The sequence below is a fragment of the Anomaloglossus baeobatrachus genome, chromosome 2, assembly GCF_048569485.1.
Source record: "Anomaloglossus baeobatrachus isolate aAnoBae1 chromosome 2, aAnoBae1.hap1, whole genome shotgun sequence".
In the NCBI taxonomy this organism is placed as follows: Eukaryota; Metazoa; Chordata; class Amphibia; order Anura; family Aromobatidae; genus Anomaloglossus; species Anomaloglossus baeobatrachus.
In genome coordinates, this window is record NC_134354.1 from 445,959,549 (window position 1) to 445,985,930 (window position 26,382).

Below are 26,382 nucleotides of genomic sequence, written 5' to 3' on the forward strand. Positions count from 1 at the left end.
ATCGGGTGGCTGTCCATGGCCGGGTAGGAGCTCTCTCCCTGGCAGGAACTAGCTGAACCCTCAAACCCCATTAGCTCCAGCCCTTACAAGGGCCGTCCCAAACTGACCCTGAATAAATTGGCCCTAAAGATTCATCACCATGGAACCTCCCGACGCGTTTCCTCCGCATGGATTCATCAGGGGAGATGCTGTAGGTGAAGGGCTCAAGATGCAGGTATAGAGACCCCAAAATACAAGTGGTCAGACTCTAGGGTTATATTACAGCAGTAATAATGTCCCCTAATTTGCCCCTACAGTAATTATATTCCCCATTTGTCACTATAAATCCATAATGTATGTTCCTCGTTCTGGCCCCATATAGTAATAATATCTCCCATCCTGGTCCCCTTTACTTAATAATGTCTCCATCCTGACCCCCTTTATTTGATAAAGCCTCCCATCCTGGGCCCCTATGTTCCCTCAAATGATAGTTCATTCCTGAGGTGGAGAGACAGAAGCTGGTAGTGATTGGACGTGGAGCTCCCGTGATGTCACAATGTAATGTGAGCCATGAATCGTGATTACTGACAGCGTTAAAATGGTGCCAGCACCAGAGGTGAATACAGGGTCTTTTTTTAGCTGGGGGAAACAAGGAGAATCAGAAGAGGTTGTTAATTGCTTCCTGTACAAAATATCCACCCTCCAAAATAACCCCACAAAGTGCCCCTTTCCGTAATGTCCCCCCAAAACTTGCCCTTTCTATAATATCTCCCTCATATTACGTCTCTGTATAAAGTCTCCCTCGCTCTTCGTTATACTAATTATACTATGCCACCTATCACAATCTCCTTCCTAATTGCCCCATCCTGTCCCACATTGCCCCATACTGTCCCACATTGCCCCATCCTGTCCTATATTGCCCTATCATGTCCCCCATTGCCCTATCATGTCTGCCATTGCCCTATCCTGTTCCCCACTCCCCTATCATGTCCCCCATTGCCCTATCATGTCCCCCATTGCCCTATCATGTCCCCCATTAGCTATCCTGTTCCCCTTTGCCCGATAATGTCACTTGTAAAGTAACACCGCTGCTCCCCCACCACGGCTCCTGCATTTAAAATGATTCTCCATGCCCTTTTCGACTCCTCAGGAGCGCATACCTGGTGCCTGTGCGTTCTCTTCTTCCATGTGGCCCCGGTGATGACGGATGTCGGTGCGGTGCTGAGGAACTTCTCCACTCCAGTCCTGGCACTGCACTGTTCAAATGTATGTGCACCTGAAAGACGTGCGTATATTTGAATATGAGAGGTGAAGTCTGCAGGTCCTGCGCACAGCTCATATTGTGCAGGCAGGGCCGGCTCCAGGATTTTGTGAGCCCTGGGCAAAAGAGTCTCATAGAGCCCTATGCACATGCAGACATGCAAATACACAGATACATACAGTACATATACATATTTAAAGACAAATTCACAAAAAATACATATAAAGACATAAATCTAGACACAGTCTTACACACTGACATACATAGATACACATCATACTTGCACACACAGACATATTAGAGATATTATTAATATGGGGAAGCCGGCAACAGCCTCATTCACCTCCCCCGCTTGTCTCCCGCCCAGCTCCTCCCACGCATGTGGCTGTGCTGCACTGATTGGTAGCCATCACTAACAGACATGGCCGAACATAGAGCACACCGACACTGCTATTTATACATCACAGAAGGTGCTGTGGGCTACAGTATATAAATTATAAGAGGGGCTGGGGGTATAGATATTACTGGGGAGCATACATGTTACTGAAGTGCGTACAAATTACTGGGGGCAAAGATGTTACTGGGGTAGCATATAACTCTGTGGGGTATACACAACACTGGGGTGTGTGGTATATAGCTCTGTGGGTCAACACATACCGCTCTGGGGTGGTAGCACATATGGCTCTGGGGTGGCAGCGCATACGGCTCTGGGGTGGCAGCACATACGGCTCTCGGGTGGCAGCGCATACGGCTCTCGGGTGGCAGTGCATACGGCTACGGGGGTCCCATACAGCTCAAGGGGGGCACCTAGTGCTCTGAGAGGGCCTATACAGCAAAGGAGTGGGGGCCTATACAGATCAGGGGGGTGGAACATACAGCTCAGGAGGGGGGGACCCTATACAGATCGGGGGGGTGGAACACACAGCTTAGGAGGGGTGGCATACAGATCATGGGGATGGAACATACAGCTCAGGACGGGGTGGCATAAAGATGGAGGGGTGGAACATACAGCTCAGGAGTGGGGGCCCATACAGATCAATAGTGGGAGCACAAACAGCTCAGGGGTGGAGGGGCACATACAGCTCGGGGTGGAGGCCCATACAGCTCGGGGGGGAGAAGCACATACAGCTCAGGAGTGGGGGCACACACAGTTTAGGAGGGGGAGGGGCACATACAGCTCAAGAGTGGGGGCCCATACAGCTCGGGGGGAGGGGCACATACAGCTCAGGAGAGGGGGCACAAACAGCTTAGGAGGGGGAGGGGCACATACAGCTCAGGAGTGGGGGCACATACAGCAAGGGTGGGGGAGCACATACAGCTCAGGAGGCCCATACAGCTGGGGGGGCACATACAGCCTTTGAGTGAGGGCCCATAGAGATCAGGAGGGGGGGAAACCTACAGCTCAGGTGGAGGGGGGCCCCATACAGTGTAGGAGGACATACTGTGCCCAGTGTGCTGCCTGGAGGATGCTGGCTCTTCATCTGTGGGACTGAAGCAGATGCGTGGTAGCTCCTCCCACAGATGAACTTCAATGCAGGAGAAGCACAGAGCATTCAACAGTGAATGCTGGGTGCCAGTGTGACTTAAAGGGCCAGCAACCGCACTATTCAGCATCCAGGATAGTGCGGCTGCCAACTCAAGTACTGCGGTCCTTGGAACTTAGCGCGGGGCCCGCAGGACTGAAGATTGGGCACCCCAAGCTGTCCCAGGGCATATGGCCATGACTGAGTGCTGACGCCGGCCCTGACTCCCTCAGAGCAAGGACCTTTGGTGAGTCACATGACTGTGATGTCACCACAGGTCCTGCTAGAACCGCAGAAACTGTAGAGACCGCAACTGTGCACTGAGAACCAGCCCAGCCCACAGTAACAAGTCCACGCAATATAAAGCATGAGGACCTGGGGCCAACTTGGGACCTGGGACCCCGGAGCCCACCAGAAGATTCCGCGGTGCTCCGGTGGGCCAGTCCGACGCTGGATCCGGCCATTGGAATTTTAATAGCCAATACTTCTGTTTTCAGGGCAGATAAACTGCCACCAGGAGAGACTGGCAGCAAACACCTAAACGCGTGGCCATGTATAAGGGAGTAGTGCAATATAGTTGTCTGTTGAACGGATGTGTGGCCAACTCTTATCTCATTTAGTAGCCAGTTTTACTGTTCATAGTCAGATTTTCTGCTAAAAGCAAACTTTTTTTAAACATTTGGAATATTGTATAGATTTAAAGTACAGCGCTATTGTTACTCCATTGTTACTACCTATTCCGTCTCGCCTTATATAGTGTGGATTTGTTTATGTGATTATTTTTCTCCTGTTAGTATTATCCATTACTATAATAAATATGTATAAGTAATAATTCTGCCCTGCTTTTTGTGTTAGAAAACTTTGGATCATCCCCTTGTGGCCTTGTTTGCATAGATTAAATCTTGAATTCTCACATCTAACATTCCCCGGTGTCTGATTTTCTCTTCCAAACAGCTTGAGACTGTCTGTGAAGATCCTGCTAACTCTGAGCCCCTGATCCTCTTTGATGTGGAAACCAGTAACAACGAGCCAGTCAGTAATAATTGATGTTTTTATGTTTTTGTACTCCTACAGTATACATCAATGCTTATTACATGAATGCGTGGCACATTTCAAAGACCTCACTCAGCACAACCCCTGTTGCATGTATAATCTTTCCATGATAGATGTGCTTTTATGGCCTCCATTGCTAGCAATCTACCTGTATACAGCTTTTGAAGACTGCTACAAGCCTAAATGTTCTCATTCCATTTTAATTACACTGCGATGGAATTTATTTTTGACTGCATCAGTGACCTTAGTTCAGAACTAAGATGGAAACTTTAGATAATTTTTTTCCTAGTGGGTAGATGTTGGTTACACACTAATCAGCTGTGTCTCTCCATTCACGGATTATTTACTTAAATCTTTTGGTTTTGACAATGAGGTTCTTGTAGTATACCTCGATTAGTATTTCAGATTTACAAACATAAGGACATTGTGGTCTGCATAATTATGTGAAGCAAATGACAAAGATGTGTCTAACATTTCTAGGAATATATGATAAAAAATATACACACAAGCATTGGGACACCTTAGGGTGCGTGCCCACGATCAGTATTTGCAGCGTTTTGAACGCAGCATGCTTCAGCTGCGTCCAAAACGCTGTGTTGCACACAAGCATAGTGGATGGATTTCTAGACATCCCATGCCCACTGTGCTTGTTTTTCCTGCAGCAAACACTGATCTGCAGTGCGTGTGTCCAGAACGCAGCATGTGAATTGTTTGCTGTGGAATTGCATGCGTCCTCCGTAGAGAGAACACAAGTGAGAGAACGCAGTGCACTGATCCCTGATCATGGGCACAAGCAGCTGCAGTCTCCTGCGTTCTCCTGCGGAGGAGACTCACTGCTCCGCAGGTCAGGACCCGCTGCGTTCTGAACGCAGTGAGTCCTGATCTCCTGATCGTGGGCACATACTCTTAATCACTAAATTCAGGTTTTCTATTCAGTCCCATTTCCCCAGGTGTATAAAAACAGCATTTAGCCACCTTTACAGCCATGTGAAAAAATGACTTGTTCTAAAGAGCGCAACGCATTTAAGCATGGTACTGTAATAGGATGACATTGTTGTAACAAGTTAGGCCTCTTTCACACATCAGAATTTTGCATCAGTGTTTCATCAGTTTTTCATCAGTGTTTCATCAGTGTGTCATCAGTATTTGGATGCCAAAACCAGAAGTGTCTCCAAAACACAGAACAGGTGTCAGTCTTTCAATTAAGCCTGCTTTACACCTTACGATATCACATACGATATCGTATGCGATCGTACCCGCCCCCATCGTATGTGCGGCACGTTCAATTTGTTGACCGTGTCGCACAAACGATTATTTCCCGTCACACGTACTTACCCTTCCATACAACCTCAATGTGGGCGGCGAACATCCACTTCCTGAAGTGGGAGGGACGTTCGGCGTCACAGCGACGTCACATGGCAGCCGGCCAATAGAAGCGGAGGGGCGGAGATGAGCGGGACGTAAACATCCTGCCCACCTCCTTCCTTCCGCATTGCCGGCAGGAGCCGCGGGACGCAGGTAAGATCTGTTCATCGTTCCCGGGGTGTCACACACTGCGATGTGTGGTACCTCGGGAACATTAAACAACCCGACGTGTAATTTTAAGGAAATGAACGACGTGTATGCCATGAACGGTTTTACGTTCAATCGCAATCGCATGTAGCTGTCACACGCTACAACAACACTAACGATGCCGGATGTGTGTCACTTACGACGTGACCCCGCCGACACATGGTTAGATTTGTTGTAGCATGTAAAGCCCTTTTTACAGTTCTCTCTAAATTCCACCCCTGGTTTTGGCATACAAGCACTGATGCAAAATCCTGACGTGTGAAAGAGGCCTTAGTTTGTGAAATGTCTTCCTTCTTAAAGGGGTTGTTAATCAAAGAGGGTGTTGTGAATGGGTTAGATATCCCAGCATAAACTGTGAGTAGTATTATGAAAAAGTGGAAGTAATTAGGAACCCCAGATACTTAACCATGCAGCAACAAACAATGTAAGGGCATGTGCGCACGTTGCGTCATGTCACTGCAGAAAATTCTGCAGTGATTTGATAGCTCATGTGCACTTCAAAAAGCTGCAGAAATACTGCGTAATGAATGCAGTGTTTCAGAAGAATAAATGCCGATTTCATGCGCTCTGGATGCTGCCTCTCCCAAAGGCTGTTTTCAGACGTCCGTGTTTTAGGTACGTGTGACATCCGTTTTTAACACAGATGTCACACGTACCCATGTTATTCTATGATGTGCCTCACACGTCTGTATTTTCACACGGACCGTGTGACCTTTCATGACCCAGCATGCAGAGACGCAGGCATCTCCGGCAGCACGGATGTCACACGGATCGCACACTGATGTGATCCGTGTGACATCAGTGTAAAACATACCGGAGAAAATATGGGTCTTTTTAATAAAAATATTTTCTATATTTACTTCTCTCCAGCGATGCTGTCTCCGGCTCTGCTGCCTCCTGCTCCTTATCGCCGCTCATTATACTCACTGAATATTCAGTGCCCTGTGGAGCTGGAAGCGGGGACAGCGCTGGGGACTTCAGTGTCGGGGACCGCATTGCTGGGTGAGTATACGCAGAGTGTGTGTGTGTGTGTGTGTGTGTGTGTGTGTATGTGTGTGTGTGTATGTGTGTGTGTGTGTGTATGTGGTGAGAACCTAGAAGCCGGAACATTGCGGGGACAGCATCGGGGACTCATCACAGTTCCCAATGAACTCTGATGAACCCGTGAAGCTGTAGCACGGATGTCGTGGGGGTCATCAGGATGTCATCAGAGTTCATTGGGAACTCCGATGACCTCCTGGATGTTACTGTGCTTTGTGAATACTCACCTGTCCCTGCGATGCTGTCCTCGGCAGTGCTGTACCCAGTGCTGTACCCGCGATGCTCCGGCTTCCTGAGTGCGGTGAATAATTGATGAATATAATGAGCGGGGGTCAGGAGTGGGAGGCAGCAGAGACGGAAAATGCAGGTAAACATGAAAAATCTTTTTATTTCACAGACCCGTGTTTTCTCCGGTACCTGTCACATGCATGCAAACACGGATGTCACTCGTGTGCCACACATGAGACACACGTATGACACACGTATGACTCACATGTGACCATAACCATGCGTGTGATTGGTACCTGATTAAACACGGAGGTTTGAAACCAGCCATAGACAGAGTGGGAGATGTATCCAAAGCGCACGAAAGAAGTGACAGGTTGCATTTTAGAACGCAGCGATTTTCATAAAAATTTCAGCACCCAAATCGCTGCGTTCAAAAAAGCATTTGCGCAAGGATTATGCACAATCTTCATAGATTGTGCAGGGGACGCAGGACGCATGCATTTATGTTGCAGTGCTAGACGCAGCGTAAATGCATGCAATACGCATACGTGCACACATGCCCTAAAGGGACTCTGAGTGCTGAAGTGCATAGAACATAAAAGTTGCCAATGATCTACAGAGCTGCAAACTCCCTCATCATGGCATGGGTTTTCATGACCGAGCACCTGCATGCAAGCCTTACATCATCAAGCACAATGCCAAGCTTCAGATGGAAAGGTGGAAAGCACTGCATCACTGTGTGACAAACCCTTAAAACATTTCACTTCTCCATCAGTCTATGGGTGAGTTGGGTTTGGCAAAGACCAGAAGAACATTACCCGTATGACTGCAGTGTGCCTACTATGAAATTTGGTGGACCCAGGATAATGCTATGGCGTTGTTTTACAGGAGTTGACCTTTGCAGTTTAGTTCCAGTGGAAGGAAATCTTAATATTTTAGCATACCAGGACATTTTGGACAATTGTATACTTGCAACTTTATGGACACAGTTTGGGGAGATCCCTTTTCTCTTAAAATATGTCCCAGTGCACAAAGTAAAAGACATAGTTGGGAGAGATTGTTGTTTAAGAAATTTTCTGACTCATATACAGCCCTGACTTCAACCCCATCAAACAATTTAGGGATGAACTATAACATAGACTGCCAACCAGGCCCTTATTTTCCAAATAAGAGAGTTTTAGTTGGTTATATATTCATATTTAATCACTAGTAGAGATGAGCGAGTATGCTTGTTACTACTCGGTACTCGCACGAGTATCACTGTACTCGGGCTACTCGGCGGGGACCGAGTAATTTCGCGAAACTCGTGCTGTACTCGTGGTCTTCATGTTGGCGCTCTTTTTAGGGCCAGCCCTTATGCAGGGATTGGCTGGCAGACCACTGCAATGCCACAGCCCTGTTGTGGAATTGCAGTGATTGGCCGGCCCTCACAGCATGACCGTGCCTTTAGCCCGACACTTCCCCGCTCGGATACGGCCCCTCCCGCACTCCACTCCGCGTGTATATATATATGCACGCTTACACACACACGCACGTTTTTTTTATTAATTTACAGTTTTAGGGTTTCTACATGCTGCCGGTGGTCATTTCACAAAAATACTCGGGTCTCCCATAGGATAACATTGGGCTCGGTGCTCGGGCCGAGTACACGAGTATCTTGGGAGGCTCGGCCCGAGCCTCGAGCACCCGAGCTTTTTAGTACTCGCTCATCACTAATCACTAGGCGTCCAATATAAAGTTGCAAGTAGGAAGGAAACAAAAAAAAAATAATCAACAAATTTAAGTATTGTCTCAACAAGGTGATCAGTAATGTTTTGGGGGTTTTAACCCTGTTGTCATAAAGAGGTACCAGGTTCAACAATGAACACAAAATATAAAAAAATAAGTGAATGTGTAAAACACACAACTTTTATGATTTACGGTACATTTCACATTATGACCTGGATAGCCAAAACTTTAGGTGTGAAGCCAAGCAAAAACCACAGACACATGGAAGGGAAAACATAAATACATATGTGAAGAATATTTTTATTCAGTTCTTTGTATTTCACATAAACCTTTTTAGAAGCATTTTTTTTATTAGGGATTTGATGTCCCCACAATTTGAAAGTAATTTCTCAGTTCCCCACAAAATATGAAATATTTGTATCAAATTTGTTTATTCACCCTAAATATTTGTTTATAATTCCATTATAATGCCAATAATTGGGCATTTGTTATTTATGTATACATTTAAAACATACATTTTTTTCTTTTAACAATTAGAAGACCACCACAGAAATACCAACTAGTCAAAATGCATTAAAGAAAAACTCAGTGAAGGAATCAGAAGGTACGGTATTGGTTTGTATCCCTTTTCACTCATGGAGAAGTTTTGTTCAACTGCTACCATGTTTCCATTCTTAGTTACAGGCTTCTATTGCATGCTCTTGTTCCCCCAGAATAGCTCCCAATCTACTTTTTAGTTAAAAAAAAACAAGATGATGACAATGAAGGAAAGAAAATTCTAGGACATAACTCACTTTTATAATTTATTGCCCACTTCTTTCTAGGAGAAAGATGAGATAATGTGATCTATACTGTATTTTGTTTGTTGAGTTCCTACCTTTGCATGGTTGCTATACTGTAATACTAAAAAGAAAATTAGTATATATGCAGAAATTTACTTTAAACCAGATCTCAGTACTTTTAATGGCAGAAAAACTGAGATATTCTATAAGCTATGTGGTTCCAGCATGTACCAAGTGTATAAATTTCAACAGAATTGGACATGGAAGCCTTGATACAGAATGTGACTATATACCGTAAACATGCTTATCCAAAAAAATGAGGGAGAGTCCAGCTCACCAAGGACTGACCTGCTGGTTGTAATCAAAGTCCTGCGCACGGAACAAGGTTCGGCAACCATCCAAAATTGAAGTAGAAAAGGAGATTTCCAGCGCCAGGGGTAAAATGTAAAATCCTTTTTTATTGAAAATAAAGCAATAAAAATCCACCAGATACCATCATAGATGTCAGAAAGATGGCAGAACAACGCGTTTTGATGCTTCAGGTCTTAGTCATATTCTGACTTAAAGTATAACCAACTCCCTTATATCAGATCCCTCCTCCACTGATTAAATTCACATGTGTGGTTTCACTCAAAGCAACTCCTCCTTGCAACTACTATTTGAGGAGTTGCTTTGAGTGAAACCACACATGTGAATTTAATCAGTGGAGGAGGGATCCGATATAAGGGAGTTGGTTATACTTTAAGTCAGAACATGACTAAGACCTGAAGCGTCGAAACGCGTTGTTCTGCCATCTTTCTGACATCTATCATGGTATCTGCTGGATTTTTATTGCTTTATTTTCAATAAAAAAGGATTTTACATTTTACCCCTGGCGCTGGAAATCTCCTTTTCTACGTAAACATGCTTATGGTACCAAATATGGAATATTCTTAGAGTTTTTGTTTGCATTTGATGGACAGCATATGTTTCTTAGATAAATAAATACTATTTTGCTACTTTTCTTTATATCCAGCTTTAAAAGAAAACTCAAAAATTCACCTTGGACCAACTGAGACCAAAAAGTTCCAGTCCTTCAAAACTGGTAATGTGAACTAAAAGTGATAAGGCTGTTCTATATGTTTTCACAGAAGTCTTTAGCTACTAGATGTATACCTTTATGATAACTGTCAGCCGGCCAATCCGATTCATATGAGCAATCGGCTGGGTGTTCATATATTTTCTACAAGGAGACTTGTCTGCCATGTAAACCAAGGGTTTGATTTATACCAAGTTTGAGTTATCCCATATATCTATATATATATATATATATATATATATATATAAAATCTATAGGTTATGCACATCCCTGCTCCATTCATTCTGGACGTACACATTAGATAGATGTTGGGCGAACGGTGATTTGGCCGATCATTTGGCCGACAGCCATCTCAGCCGTCCTTTCCCATACACTGGGGCTGAGCACACCTGTGTTCTCCTTGAGAAAATTGTTGGATGACACATCGGCTGATGGCTTATCTCCAGGAGAACTGTGATCAGCAGGCTAAGGCTATGTTCACACACTGCATCTTTTCTTAACCACAAAGATGCAGCGTTTTCGGCCCCAAAAAAATGCACTGTGACAAAAACGCATTAAAAACACATGCGTTTTTTACGTGTTTTTGACACATTTTTACTGCATGTTTCCCCAATGCATTTTGTAAGTCAAATCTATTGACTGGAAGGGCTGGAAAAAAACATAAAAATAATTGACATGCTGCATCTTCAAAAATGCAGCCAAGATGCAGCCAAAAAAGATGCACAGTGTGGACGCAAAATAGAAATCTCATAGACTTTGCTGGGAGAAGGAAATGCATGCATTTAGGTGCATCTTTGTGACCTCTAAAATGCATCAAAAAGTAGTAAAAGATACAGTGTGTGAACACAGCCTAAAATCGACATCTCCTCCAGCTATGAGTCGGCCAGTGCACCCAAACACATTAGATCGTCGTCCAAAGGCATCAATATTGGTGGATTCGTCCAAGAGAAATCTAATGTGTATGGAGGCCTTTAGCGGCATAATGCAAGGATCATGCAAGTGTCTAGAAGGTATACAGTATATGTCTACACCAGGACAGTTTTAATAAACCTCTTTACTCCTGAAATCTACAGCAGGATTTTCTTGGTAATCCCTTAATCTTATCCTTATCTTGCAAAGTAATTTTACAGTATTAATGGGATTTTATTAATCTGTTTTCTGGCGGAGTTTTTGTAGACATTCCAAGGAAAAACAGTTTTGTTACATACATCCTTTTCTCTAGAGTAAATGCAACAGCAAATCAATTGTAATATGTAGATATCTAATTTGGGAACATTGCTTTCCACGCATATAGTCAGTAAAATAACCTGACATATTTTAATTTAACATAGATTTCTGAAAATTAATCCTGAACATAAATGAAAGTCTAATTTAAAATATATTTAATTTCAATGTCATTTTTTTTTTTCAGCTGTTCATCAAGAACAATACACACATTATACAAGGCCAAGGTCTAGGTAAGATCAGCACAATCCTGTTTGCTTATCTATATTTGGCAATCTATGTATAGGTATGGCAGTGCCGGACTGGGATACCAAGGGCCCAAATAACATTAGCTCTTGGGGCTTAGTGTTTAGCTACATGCAAATATTATATTACTCCATTCACAAATTTACCTGAATGTCTATATAATAATACACTGAGTAGTTATTAAACCCTTAGGGACCAGATGATTTTTTTGTTTCTCGTTTTTTCCGCTTTTGTTTTTTACCTCCCTTTATTCCAAGAGCCATAACTTTTTTTTTATCTTTCCTTCTACATAGCCATGTGAGGGCTTGTATTTTGCGGAATGAGTTGTACTTTTGAATAACTCTGTTCATTTTATCATGTGCTGTACTAGAAAGCTGATAAAAAAAATTCCAAGTATGGTGAAATAGTAAAAAAAAAATTGTTTGGGGATTGTTTATTTACAGCATTCACTTTACAGTAAAAATGACCTGGCAAGAGGATTCTTCAGGTCAGTACTATTACAGAGATACTAGACATGCATAGATTTTGTTTTAAGTGGTAAAACAAATTGTAAAAAAAATTGCTTGTGATGCCATTTTCCCAGAGCCATAATTTTCAATTTTCAAGATATGCAACTGTAAGACCTTGTTTTTTGCACGCCAAGCCAATATTTTTATTGATATAATTTTGGGGTAGATACGATGTTAAGATTGCTTGTTATTACATTTTATTTTTTTTTTATACTTGTTACACTATTTACTAATTGGATCATCTTATTTTATCTTCTGATGGATCGGACGTTTAAGAACAAAGCAATATCAAATATGTCAATTTTTTTTTATTTATTTTTAATGGGAGAAAAAAGGGGATGATTTGAACATTTTATTTTATTTTTTTAAACTTTTTTTTTTACTTTTCACTGTTAGTCCCCTTTGGGGACTTGAACCTGTGATCCTCCGATTGCTTAAGCTACTGTATATACAACAATGCCACAGTATCGCTGTATATAGCAAAATCCCAGTTTCCTAGGAACGCCAGCCTCGGGCTCGCTTTCACAGGAGTACCATCATGACAGGCACAGGGTTTTTAAGCAGACCCCCTGGCTGTCACAACAACCCATCAGTGTCCAATCACTGTTAGAATGGTATGCCCTCCTGCTGGCGAACTGTAAATGCCCATGTCACAGATTGACAGCTGTAATTATCAGGTTAGCAGCTGCACAAGTGGCTGTTGGAGGCAGATGATGGCTGATTTTCACAGCCATCACCTGCCAGCAAAGATGCGTACTAGCTTATTTCGTTAAGGGCTTAAACAAATGATAAGATGCTTCCTTTGTCTGTACAAAGTATTATAAGTGTATTGTGCCAACTACTGCTCTTATGAAGGTGTGGACCCACTTTTGCACAGGGACCACTGAAGGATTCACCTGATCTCCTGTGGGCCAGTTCGAACCTATGTATTAATAGGTTATGTTATGCATATTTATTAGTCCATTTATTTCTTCATATAATGCAATGTAAGGCTATGTTCACACTGAATTTTTAGAGAAGTTTTTGGAGTGAAAACTCCCCAAATCCTCCAAATCTCAAAACTTTGATAAAAAATAATTTGAGGTTCAATTCAGTTTCTGCTTTGAAAGCTCAACAAAAAGATTCAGTGTGTACATGGCCTGAAGCCTCATTCAAACATCCGTGTGGCACGTACAGTACAGACCAAAAGTTTGCACACACCTTCTCATCTCTAGAACAACTATTAAGAGGAGACTTTGTGCAGCAGGCCTTCATGGTAAAATAGCTGCTAGGAAACCACTGCTAAGGACAGACAAGAAGCAGAAGAGACTTGTTTGGGATAAAGAACACAAGGAATGGACATTAGACCAGTGGAAATCTGTGCTTTGGTCTGATGAGTCCAAATTTGAGATCTTTTGATCCAACCACCGTGTCTTTGTAGAAAAGGTGAACGGATGGACTCTACATACCTGGTTCCCACCGTGAAGCATGGAGGAGGAGGTGTGATGGTGTGGGGGTGCTTTGCTGGTGACACTGTTGGGGAGTTATTCAAAATTGAAGGCATACTAAATCAGCATGGCTACCACAGCATCTTGCAGCGGCATGCTATTCCATCCGGTTTGCGTTTAGTTGGATCATCATTTATTTTTCAACAGGACAAAGACCCCAAACACACCTCCAGGCTGTGTAAGGGCTATTTGATAAAGAAGGAGAGTGATAGGGTGCTACGCCAGATGACCTGGCCTCCACAGTCACCAGAACTGAACCCAAGCGAGATGGTTTGGGGTGAGCTGGGCCACAGAGTGAAGGCAAAAGGGCCAACAAGTGCTAAGCATCTCTGGGAACTCCTTCAAGACTGTTGGAAAACTATTTCCGGTGACTACCTCTTGAAGCTCATCAAGAGAATGCCAAGAGTGTGTAAAGCAGTAATCAAAGCAAAAGGTGGCTACTTTGAAGAACCAAGAATATAAGACATATTTTCAGTTGTTTCACACTTTTTTAAGTATTTCATTCCACATGTTTTCATTCATAGTTTTGATGTCTTCAATGTGAATCTACAATTTTTAGAGTCATGAAAATAAAGAAAACTCTGAATGAGAAGGTGTGTCCAAACGTTTGGTCTGTAGTGTACATGTTATCTCCATTATTTTTCACAGATACGACATCTACCCAATATAGTCTATCTAGCTGTTCTCCTGTCCATGTTCTTTTACTAACCATGTGTTTGTGCAAAAGTCATGGAGACTTCTCTGTGGTTTTTTTTCGGCAGCACAGATGAATAGTGTGAATATAGGTGCTCATGCTGTCTGTGATTAACATTGCAAATCATAGGAGAAGCTTTGTAATTTAGTTATACGTGAAAAATAATGATGACACACTGGGATCCGTATGTCTTCAGCATCTAGGTACTGTGTGGCATCAACAATGATGACACCGGTACCATTTTTTTTTTTTGCGTACATGAAAAATACTGACGTCATGTCAGAATGAGGCTTAAAATTAATTTTTGCTACTATTTTTGCTAATTTTCATGAGAACATTTTGGATTCATTTCTTACCATAAAAATGTACATATGGAAGAGAAATTTCTTGTATCTATGTTTGGCAAATTCCAGAGTGTAAGTGAAGGGTCCAACGCCTTAGTGTAACATGGCATTCCCTTATCATCTGTTGTCTATTAGAACGATGAGCCTGAAAATACAAAAGGCGGAAAACTGGCATCTTATCATGGTAGGAACCAGTTTAAGGGGGTGCAGGGAATCACTCACCTGGGTGAGTTGTGCAAGTCACAACTCCTATAATACGTTTGTTAGCGTAAAAACCGACTGCTGCAGACCCAGCAAGGTAAGACATCAATCGATGGAAGAGAAGAAATGGGTTGTCAAGCCGCGCTGCAAGATTCAAGAGAGCAAACAATGTAATCAGCAGATTTTATTATTCTAGTTCTACGCATTTCGGAGCAAGCATGCTCCTTCTTCAGGAAACTAACAGTACCTAGAATTTTTCCCAGGATATCCTGTTTTATTTCTGTACTCTTTCATACATTATCTTTTTAATGGATTAATAAAGTTCTTATTTTTTATTTAGAGATTGAGTGCTGGACAAAGTCATCAATTTTCTACATATGATTAAATAAAGCTGCATTGTATTGAATACTGCCTGTTACTTAGCTTTGCTAAAACTTTATTGACAATGTCAAGTGTGGTTTAGATGCATTTTTACTGTGTTTCTGCTGGGTAAAAGCACCAAAAACACATGTTTTTTACATGTGGATTTTCCTCTTCTCTTTTAAGCAATGGGGAAAACAAGTAATTAAAACGCTTATTTATCGCTAGAGAAATTGATATATTGCAGATTCCAAAAATGCACTGCATGTCAGTTTACACAACTTAAAAAAAATAAGCTCAGTGGGCATGAGATTTCTATAAATCCTATTCACTTTGCTGGAACTGGACTTTTTTAAGTAAAAAATGCCCCAAATATTCATCGTAGGAACTTAGCTTAAGGCATGTGCGTGTTGTGGAAAACAAAAAATAAAAATATAATATATATATTTGAAAAAAAAGTACTCAAACTATCAAATTATCAATTTTACCAGTATGTCGGAATCTAAACTATGGAACAGATTTCTCTCACAGCAGGAAGTGAAACCACAATCTCAAACACTAATCGGTCCCATCCAGCCAATCTTCTGAACCTAAAGAAGCCTATTATCTCCCTCTTTCCCCTTCTTCAGGACACTTGTTGGCCAACATCTATCTCTCTTGGCTCCACGATACACTTCAATATGTTCCGCTTGGTTGAGGGTACATGTGTTTTCAGATATCTGGCAGTTTATCTACAGGAGAGCAGAAGGGTCCAACGTAAAATTCCAAATGCCGATTCTCATCTTCGCTAATATCATCTGTCAGTGGAGAGTTGGGCGGCCCTATACAGATTAGATCGTCAGCTGATTCAGTCAATATCAACCTTAAAGCAATATAAGCAAACTCCCCTAGCCTTGATTAAAATGTATAATGCTGTTCCATGTTTTAGCTGAAGCTTTAGCAGATGCACAAAAAGAAGAAGTATAATTCTTCTTTTACGTTCTTGTTATAAATGTAACCCTGGTTAAAAAAATGCACTAGATTGTTTTGCGGTCTTAGTGATAATCATACTATTCTAACTTTTGATAGTTCTCTAATACTTTTGTGATAGGAAGGGAAGTTGTGGTTTTGTGACATGGGGCTTACATTTCTGATTACTTGTAAAAATGGTTTTAGCATAAACAGTTGATCGTTTGCAAACAAAACAAGATAAATCTTGTTGTCAATGTATAGAACCATTGTATTAATGTTTATCCATGCTGAGGATAATGTTTCGTGAAGGATTTTTTTCCTTTAATGTCAATTTGGCTTGTGTCTTATAGTTTTCCAGGGCCTACCTCTCCATCATTTGAGGAAAAAAAAATCTAAAATGTACACATTCCAATCAGTCATTGGGGTCTCAGGGTGTCATATGTATGTAATTTAGCAACACAGCTGGCTGCCCCCACAAATATTAATGTTGGTCCAAGCAGTGATTTAACTTAAGTCCCATGGGCTATGACAAAAAAATCTAGACCTGTGCCTTGTCCACCATGTTGGTCAGATGGAGCATTCTAGATCTTATGAAGAATAGAAAAAAGACTACAATAAAATGTTTCAATCTCATAAACAAAATGGCAATGAGCTCATTTTTAAAGTATTAACATACAGTTACCTAATAATAAACTGCCCATATTCTCAATATATGTTGTTGTCTCAGGGGGTCACATAGAATATACATTTGTTTCTTTATCATCTATATATATAATTGCCTTATTCTGTCTGTCTGTCTGTCTGTCTGTCTGTCTGTCTATCTGTGTGTCTATCTGTCTGTCTGTCTGTCTGTCATGCTCCGAAATTGTGTCCTTACGGTGACACAAAGCTGATTGGCCGCTGGGCTCGCCATGGCCCCGCCCCCCCACACGGATTGGCCTCTCGCCCCGGCTCTCTGCAGGCCCCGCCCCCCTCACGCAATGCACGCTCGCTCTGGCCCAACTGACACGGAGCTCCGATTCCCAGGTGAGTACACACACACACATCAGATCACACTCACTCTCACACTCACTCTCACACACACCTCACACATCACAACATGCTGGGATATCGCTTGCTTCTACACCGGCTCCGTCAGGATCCCGGCAGCGCCAGACATAACCTTGCGATGCTAGGATCTTGACGGAGGCCGTGAAAGCTGGTAACCATTATAAACATCGGGTAACTAAGGTCCCTTAGTTACCCGATGTGTATCATAGTTACCAGTGTACACCGGCTCACACTCACTCTCACACACACCTCACACACACATCACATCACATCCACACATCAAGGTCCTGCAGCTGCGGAACATACACACACATAACAGCACACACACACACACATACACACACACAAATCAGATCACACTCACACACACCTCACACATCACATCGCATCCACATACTCACAACATCCTGGGATATCGCTTGCTTCTCGGCGGCGATACTGTGCTGTTGTGAGCTTCCAGGACCTGCCGGGGGATCACATGGCCAGAAGCATGTGATATCCCCGGATGTTGTGAGTATCAGCGCGTATGTGCAATATCGTCAGTGTGTGTGTCTTTGTGTATGAGTGTATGCGATCGGGTGTGTGTGAGTGTATGCGATCGGGTGGGTGTGAGTGTATGCGATCGGGTGGGGGTGTGTGGGTGTGTGTGAGTGTATGCGATCGGGTGTGTGTGAGTGTATGCGATCGGGTGGGTGTGAGTGTATGCGATCGGGTGTGTGTGAGTGTATGCGATCGGGTGGGTGTGTGTGGGTGTGTGTGAGTGTATGCGATCGGATCTGTGAGTGTCGGCAGAGGAGCACGGCGTGCTGGAGGAGGCTGAGAGGACAGAGGCTGATCCTGGGGAAGGCTGGGATGGGGAGGCTGATGCTGGACACGGAGAGGCTGATGCTGGGGACAGAGAAGCTGATGCTGAGGACAGAGAGGCTGATGCTGGGGACAGAGAAGCTGATGCTGGGGACAAAGAGGCTGATGCTGCGGGAGGCTGATGCTGGGGACAGAGAGGCTGATGCTGCGGGAGGCTGATGCTGGGGACAGAGAGGCTGATGCTGGAGACAGAGAGGCTGATGCTGGGGACAGAGAAGCTGATGCTGGGGACAGAGAGGCTGATGCTGGGGACAGAGAGGCTGATGCTGGGGACAGAGAGGCTGATGCTGGAGACAGAGAGGCTGATGCTGGGGACAGAGCGGCTGATGCTGGGGACAGAGAGGCTGATGCTGGGGACAGAGAGGCTGATGCTGGGGACAGAGGCTGATGCTGGGGACAGAGAGGCTGATGCTGGGGACAGAGAGGCTGATGCTGGGGACAGAGAGGCTGATGCTGGAGACAGAGAGGCTGATGCTGGGGACAGAGAGGCTGATGCTGGGGACAGAGAGGCTGATGCTGGGGACAGAGAGGCTGATGCTGGGGACAGAGAGGCTGATGCTGGGGACAGAGAGGCTGATGCTGGGGACAGAGGCTGATGCTGGGGACAGAGAGGCTGATGCTGGGGACAGAGAGGCTGATGCTGGCGACAGAGAGGCTGATGCTGGGGACAGAGAGGCTGATGCTGGAGACAGAGAGGCTGATGCTGGGGACAGAGAGGCTGATGCTGGGAGGAGAGAGGCTGATGCTGCAGGTAGAGAGGCTGATGCTGGCGCAGCATGGCGGATGGAGCACCTTTGGGAGTGTGCAGCATGGCGGATGGAGCACGTTTGGGAGTGCGCAGCATGGCGGATGGAGCACGTTTGGGAGTGCGCAGCATGGCGGATGGAGCACGTTTGGGAGTGCGCAGCATGGCGGATGGAGCACGTTTGGGAGTGCGCAGCATGGCGGATGGAGCACGTTTGGAAATGCGCAGCATGGCGGATGGAGCACGTTTGGGAGTGCGCAGCATGGGGGATGCAGCACGATGGGGAGTGCGGAGTATGGCGGATGGAGCACGTTTGGGCGTGCGCAGCATGGAGGATGCAGCACGATGGGGAGTGCGGAGTATGGCGGATGGAGCACATTTGGGAGTGCGCAGCATGGCGGATGGACCACGTTTGGGAGTGCGCAGCATGGCGGATGGAGCACGTTTGGGAGTGCGCAGCATGGGAGATGGAGCACGATGGGGAGTGCGCAGCATGGCGTATGGAGCACGTTTGGGAGTGCGCAGCAAGGCGGATGGAGCACGTTTGGGAGTGCGCAGGATGGGAGATGGAGCACGATGGGGGGTGCGCAGCATACGGGATGGAGCACGATGGGGAGTGCGCTGCATGGGGGATGGAGCACGATGGGAAGTGCACACCTCCCCCCAACACACACACACACACACACGCGCGCACTGCACAACACACCACACCACACACACACACTGGGAACCACAAACAACTGCCCTACACAGACACCCACACACACAGACAACGCTGCACACACAAATATACGCACATACCGCACAACACGCACATTGCACAAAACATACCTCCCCCCAAAACACACCACACACACACAAACTGCGCAACACACACACAACGCTACAGACACACAGCGCTCCACAAACAACGCAACACACAAACAACACCGCTCTCACCCCCCATCACACCCAGACAACACCCAGAACATGTACAGCGCCCTACACAAACACTTGGTAACTACACACAACAACATCTATATATATATATATATATATATATATATATATATATATATATATATATATATATATAACAAAAATCATACATGAACTACACAATACGTAAATTCTAGAATACCCGATGCGTAGAATCGGGCCACCTTCTAGTTGAAATATAATGATGTACCTGTTCAGGGGGCAGTTGATTATGGCCACAGGTTATTACCGGGTCTGCACTGATATTACATCCGATAACCGGATTATGGTATATACCTGTACCTGGACATATGGTCGTTGGTAACCAGAATGAAATGCTTTACATCGCTGACATGTCTTCCAGGAACAAGAGCACACAAAATGACTTTTAGAATATTGTGCTCATTTAGCTGTATTGTGTTACAATATCTAAGATTTAAACTCTTGTGATTCACTCCTAATAGAAATAAGATGGTTGCTTCAAAATAATCTGATTTGAGTAATTATTAAAAGACTAAAAACCTTCCTATGGTGTTGAGTGGTGTCATCGTGTCAGATAATCACCCCCTGCCCTCAATCACCTGGCATCTCAAGGGAACAATGATTAATCTCTTCTCCAGCTAAATTCTATGGATGAGATTAAGCATCAGAATCTCATGTGAGGACATTACTCAGTGTTCAGGCTGCACATTTTGGCTTATACTTGCGCTATTGCCATTATTATGTAGAAGTAAGAAAGCGGTATACAATGGAGCACTTTCCCGAAGTGAGTATTTTCTGATCTCTATCAGGCAACTCCTGTCCAAATGCTGCTGGGACATATGGACAGAGAAGTCCTTGTTTTATTGAACTAAATTATCTGATCAGGGCTGTCTGTCTGGACTTTTTTATCTTTACACTGTGTAGGAGAAAATGTAAGGGTTCAGTTCTATTATTTATCCAAACAATTCCCCCTTTTTTTAAGTCCTATTTTCTGGTTATCTTAAATTGTATACTATGCTGTATATGCTGAAAAATTTAAAACAGACATGTAAGGTGATCTGATCAGTCCTCTTTATGAAACATTATTAAAATCTGGCAGTAGTAGTACTATGGAAAAGTAAAAAAAAGTTCTCCACTTTGACCAATTCTTACTTGTAATGGCAGGTTTACACTGCCCGGTTGTCACGTACAAGTGTTCTTAGGAGCACTTGTGCCGCCCCAGCAGCGGATCGAACCGCTCGGATCTGAGGGTGGTGTTCGTTCGTGGCTCGAGGGTCTCCAGACCCGGGGGCTTAGGGGCCACACTCAAATGTGAAAGGGGGGTATTTACTGGGGATTTTGGTATAGTTCGTGACGCCACCCGTGGTGTGCGGTAAATGGTGAGTACCGCCACTGCCGTTGGGAGTACCCGGGGTGATGGAGTGGGGCAGCTTGGTGACGTTGCCCTCCACGGGTAGGCGTAGGCTCCGGGACTCTGGTTGGTGATGCGGGGATGCAGTGCAGGGGCCAGTCGGGTACTCACTCAGCAATGAAGCAGACACTGAGAACAGGGTAAACCAAGTCTCTGAACGCTGTTGCTTCTCAAGGGGATCTCGTCTGGGTCCCGTCCCCTACAGTGCTGCTGGTGGTCCGTAACCTTCCTCCTGGCACTAAGTTATAGATTGTCCATTGTGGTCCGGTAGCTTGGAGCTATCCGGGCCCTGCTCCTCACTGTGGCTAAGTGGAGGATCCTGCTCTCAGAGCTCACGCTTGGGATTTCAGTGGGCGTCTTGCTAAGAAAGCCCTATCCCCCTCGTTGCGCTAGTGCCCCAATTCTGGAGCTGGTGGGAACAGTCCAAAAAGACCCCGTTCTCCTCAGGTTAATTGCTGGGTTGCCTGAAGCTTCTCCCCGACCTAAGGTCTGTGTACCTCGTCGTGCCTTCGGTCCCGGACCGGTGATAGGACCAGGCTGCCAGCCGTCCTCCTTGATGAATTCTAGGCACCTAGCCTTAATCCCCTGCGACCGGGAGTCCAACTCCTCTAGGTCCAAAACACTGTCTGCTACCTAGTTTTCCTCTCCCCTGGGAGCTCCAACTCCCAGCTTCCTCAGAGCTCATCACAGCTCGAGGGCTACCACTCAACTCTCTACTTGACACCTCCCACCTCCCTGTCTGACCCCTAGGTGGGCTGTCCTATTCTTCCTTAACCCCTTAACGACCGCGGGCCGTAAAATTACGTCCTTGCGGTCATAACGTTACTGCCCGCGGTCTGCCGGCAGCATCATGCTGCGATCGGCACACATCTCAGCTGATTTTCACAGCTGGGATGTGTGCCTGCTAGGCACAAGCAGAATCGTTATCTGCTCATGCCGTTTAACCCCTTATATGGCGCTGTCAATATGTGACAGCGTCATTATAAGCGTGATCGCGGTAAAGTTTTACTTACCGCCCGATACCGGAAGTCACGTGACGCGATCACGTGACTTCCGATAGTTGTCATGGTAGCACAGGGTCATGTGATGACTCCTGTACTACACCTGACTTGCTTTCACTTTCGCTGTGCCAGCGGCACAGCAAAAGAGAAAGAGAGAGTATCTGCTGTTTACAGCCTTGTAGCTGTGATCAGCAGATACTGCAGAGCGATCGGATTGCTGATCGCAATAGCCCCCTAGGGGGACTAGTAAAATAAAAATAAAAAGTTAAAAAAAAGTTTTAAAAAATTAAAAAAAAACCCTAAAAGTTCAAATCACCCCCCATTCACCCCATTGAAAATTAAAGGGTTAAAAAAATATACACACATTTTGTATCGCCGCGTTCAGAAACGCCCGATCTATCAAAATATAAAATCAATTAATCTGATCAGTATACGGCGTAGCGGCAAAAAAATTCCAAACGCCAAAACGACTTTTTTTGTCGCCACAACTTTTGCGCAAAATGCAATAAGAGGCGATCAAAACGTAGCATCTGCGCAAAAATGGTACCGTTAAAAACATCAAGTCGAGATGCAAAAAATAAGCCATCACTGAGCCATAGATCCCGAAAAATGAGAACGCTACGGGTCACGGAATATGGCGTAAAACGTGCACCACTTTTTTTGGACAAACTTCCGATTTTTTTTTTAACCCCTTATATAAAAGTAAACCTATACATGTTTGGTGTCTACGAACTCGCACTGACCTGAGGCATCACACCCACACATCAGTTTTACCATATAGTGAACACAGTGAATAAAATATCTCAAAAACCATAGTGCTATCGCACTTTTTTTGCAATTTTTCTGCATTTGGAAATTTTTTTTGCCGTTTTCCAGTACACTATATGGTAAAACTGATGGTTTCATTTAAAAGTACAGCTCATTCCGCAAAAAATGAGCCCTCACATGACCATAATGACTGAAAAATAAAGTTACGTCTCTCAGAAAAAGAATGGCGAAAAAAAAACCAAAAAGAAAAAAATCGGCCGGTCGTGAAGGGGTTAAGCAGCCCACTGGTGTGCCTGACAGGTGTGGTGCAAAGTGTATCTAGGATTTGTGAATGCTGATGGAGGCAGCACTGCAGGATGGAGACCCAGAATCATGGGGGGGTCGAATACTGCACGGGTAGGATAGTTTGTGCAGTATCCTGTGACGACCTGAATAGTTCAGAGGCGTCACACACTCATTTTCCGATAATGCAGTGTAAACAGGCTGCCAATGTTTTGGCTTGGTTAAAAATCATAGTTTTCGACAGCACATTGTCCTGTAAAATGAACATGTACTGACAAGAACAGTGTCATCCTATGTGCACAGAACAATATATTACAGTTTGATCTATGTGCATCTAAAGTGTGGTCAGCTTGTCTAATTAGGCAATTAGGCAACCACTGATTGGCAAAACTGTTGTTGATCGGGGATCATTTAACACTAGAACTACTGAGGTAGTCATTTTGACTACTTCACACTATGTAGTTCTATTAGGTGTCACGAGTCCAGTAGTTCTAGTGTTAACACTACTAGTTGACAGGTATAAATTCAGCTTTAAAAAGACTTCTTCTCTTTAACTATGACTGCTGGGACCCCCATGGATTATCTATAATTGTAAGTAAACCTGACAATAGGTGTTCAGTTTCCCTGTAGAGCAAATTACATATTTTCAACAAATTACGTATTGCACTTTGCCCATTCAAATAAATGGATTGCCTGTGTACTGTAGGAATGGACAGGTGTTCCAGAGCTATATATACTATGTATAATTACTCTCCACCATGACCATGAGAGGAGGATCCTGAACAGAGAACCTCCTATATTAACTATTCTTTAATAGAGTATGCATTTTCTAAACTAAAGAACCCTTTAAGTCTGTTGTGTATGCTAATAAGTATATTCAGCAACTATTACATGTGAAGTGATCTTTTATTCCTGCTACCCGCTAGCCACTGCTGAAAGTGGTTTACAAAGTGTGACTGGGACTTTTTTTTTATCACCTAATCAGTAACAATATTTTTCCTGGACATCCACCTCTTGACTTTTGAATGGATGGACAGACCTCATTTTGTATTCTTCCAACTGTCATGGCACTCACATGATGCAGTTTGACAATTTTCTTGGCCGAGAGACCACTATCGATGAGCCAGATGATGCTGTTTCTGTGTTCTTGGGAAATCTTCCACATGGCTGGTCCTCGAATTGAAACAATGACCTTTTGCTTGGGAATCAACCTAATAACACACTGAGCTATTAGAGAATGCAAGAATAAGTTGTAATTTGTAGTATACAGGAAGAAAAAGATTTTTCTACCATATTAATAATGCAGTGACATGACAAGAATCTGCATAACTAATCATATGCTAAATTGTTGCAAGTAAAATTTATGTATGAGATAGCCAAAATGATTACCTTCATTTTACAGACAATCTCAAATGTGAAGCTCTTGTGGATGGTGAGATATTGAGACTGAAATTCAAAAGTTCGAAACATTGTTACCATTTTGCTCATTAGTGTATTTTCCTATGGGATCATTCCAGTGCTAACCAATAAAGCTTATGATTTCACCTTATTTTTCAGGTCTTACTCTAGCACTTCCATTGAAGAAACCATGAAGAAAGTTGAAGAGCCTCCAACTCCACCGCCAAGACCCCAAAAAACACATTCAAGAGCTTCTTCCTTGGACCTGAATAGAATCATACAGCATCACTCTCCAGGTACGTATATTTTACATCCTCCCCATAGTACCTTTCCCTCTATGTAAACATAATTGTCATTATTATTGGTGCGTTATAAGTATAGTAAAACTAGTACAAATGTAGCATGTATATGAAAGCATAAATATATGTGCAAAACTTTGTTGCTTGACATAGTAGTAAGACAAGGGAAAAACTCTAGCTGAGCAGACTAATTTGGATTGAGGATAGGTATAGAAGATGAGGGTTGTGCACACAGTGTACATTACTAACTGAGGTGATTGTATTAAACTTGGACAACCCCTTCTCATTCCTCATGTTTGGCATCATTGAAATAAAAAAACTTGTACTCACTTCTTGTGCTGGCGCCATTCCAGCGGTATCGGCACTCATGTTCTCAGCTTCCTGTAAGGTTGTGACGTCATGCAAGCCCCGTTTTCAATCAACTGCTGGCTTTTCTCTCCGCCTTCATATGTATAAGTAATAATAGTGAAAGCTTTTTTATTTTAATGGGGCCAAACATAGGGAATGAGAAGGTGTAGTAGTGAATAACCCCTTTAAAGTAAAAACCCCATACACATTACATAAAAATCTGTTGAATCCACTAATGACCCTCTGATTTGTATGGGGGCCTCCTAATTCGCCCTTAATTTTCCCCACAGATGATGTCGGTTGAGAGAAGAATCAGACTGTTGAAGTTTTCTTGGCTGATCCTTTTATTTTAGGGGAGTCTGGAACAATAAGTTTGCTCGCAAGAAAGCTATCTCATATATTCCATATCATAGGTGGTAGATAAAAAGAACCTGCAGACAAAAAAGCACAATAGGGTCTTACCCTTACAGACAGGGGGTGATAAAGGACATGATCCTACTCACCAAAGATGGTTGTGAAAGGCACAACTCCTGTAACAGCATAAATCCGGATCAAAGGCAGCAGTACCCCAGGTGGCTGATAACAGAGAGAAATTGTAGAATGGGGCTTTGTAAACCGCGCCAAAGATCACTGATGAAATCTTGGATTAATGTTAACTTTTTATTCTTACACAGGTCTACGCGTTTCAGGAGACTCTGCTCCCTTCCTCAGGACCAAACAGGCATAAGTTACATCAGATCTCCAGATCTCCAAGATCTGATGTAGCTTATGCCTGTTTGGTCCTGAGGAAGGGAGCAGAGTCTCCTGAAACGCGTAGACCTGTGCAAGAATAAAAAGTTTACATTAATCCAAGATATCATAGGTGGTGGCAGATTAGCAATTTTTTTGTGTAAAGGACTGACTGGTAGGGGAATTGCATACGACCTGTGATAGTGAATTGCACAGAAAAGAACAGGTACAGGATAAGTACTGTAGGTGAGTGTATAAAGAAGATAAAAGAAAAAGATCATAGCTTG

The 26,382-nt window shown here is 43.8% G+C and overlaps 1 protein-coding gene across 2 annotated transcripts in view; it reads left to right on the forward strand.

Annotated features, from left to right (window-relative positions):
• The window catches only part of REPS2 (RALBP1 associated Eps domain containing 2), a 293,374-nt gene that overhangs the window by 201,729 nt on the left and 65,263 nt on the right, over positions 1–26,382 (forward strand). For both annotated transcript variants that reach the window (XM_075336286.1, XM_075336285.1), the window contains exons 10-14: positions 3,718–3,795; positions 8,923–8,989; positions 10,183–10,251; positions 11,657–11,702; positions 24,879–25,015. In XM_075336286.1, coding sequence (XP_075192401.1) covers positions 3,718–3,795; positions 8,923–8,989; positions 10,183–10,251; positions 11,657–11,702; positions 24,879–25,015 — 397 coding nt within the window. The remainder of the gene's footprint in view (positions 1–3,717; positions 3,796–8,922; positions 8,990–10,182; positions 10,252–11,656; positions 11,703–24,878; positions 25,016–26,382) is intronic.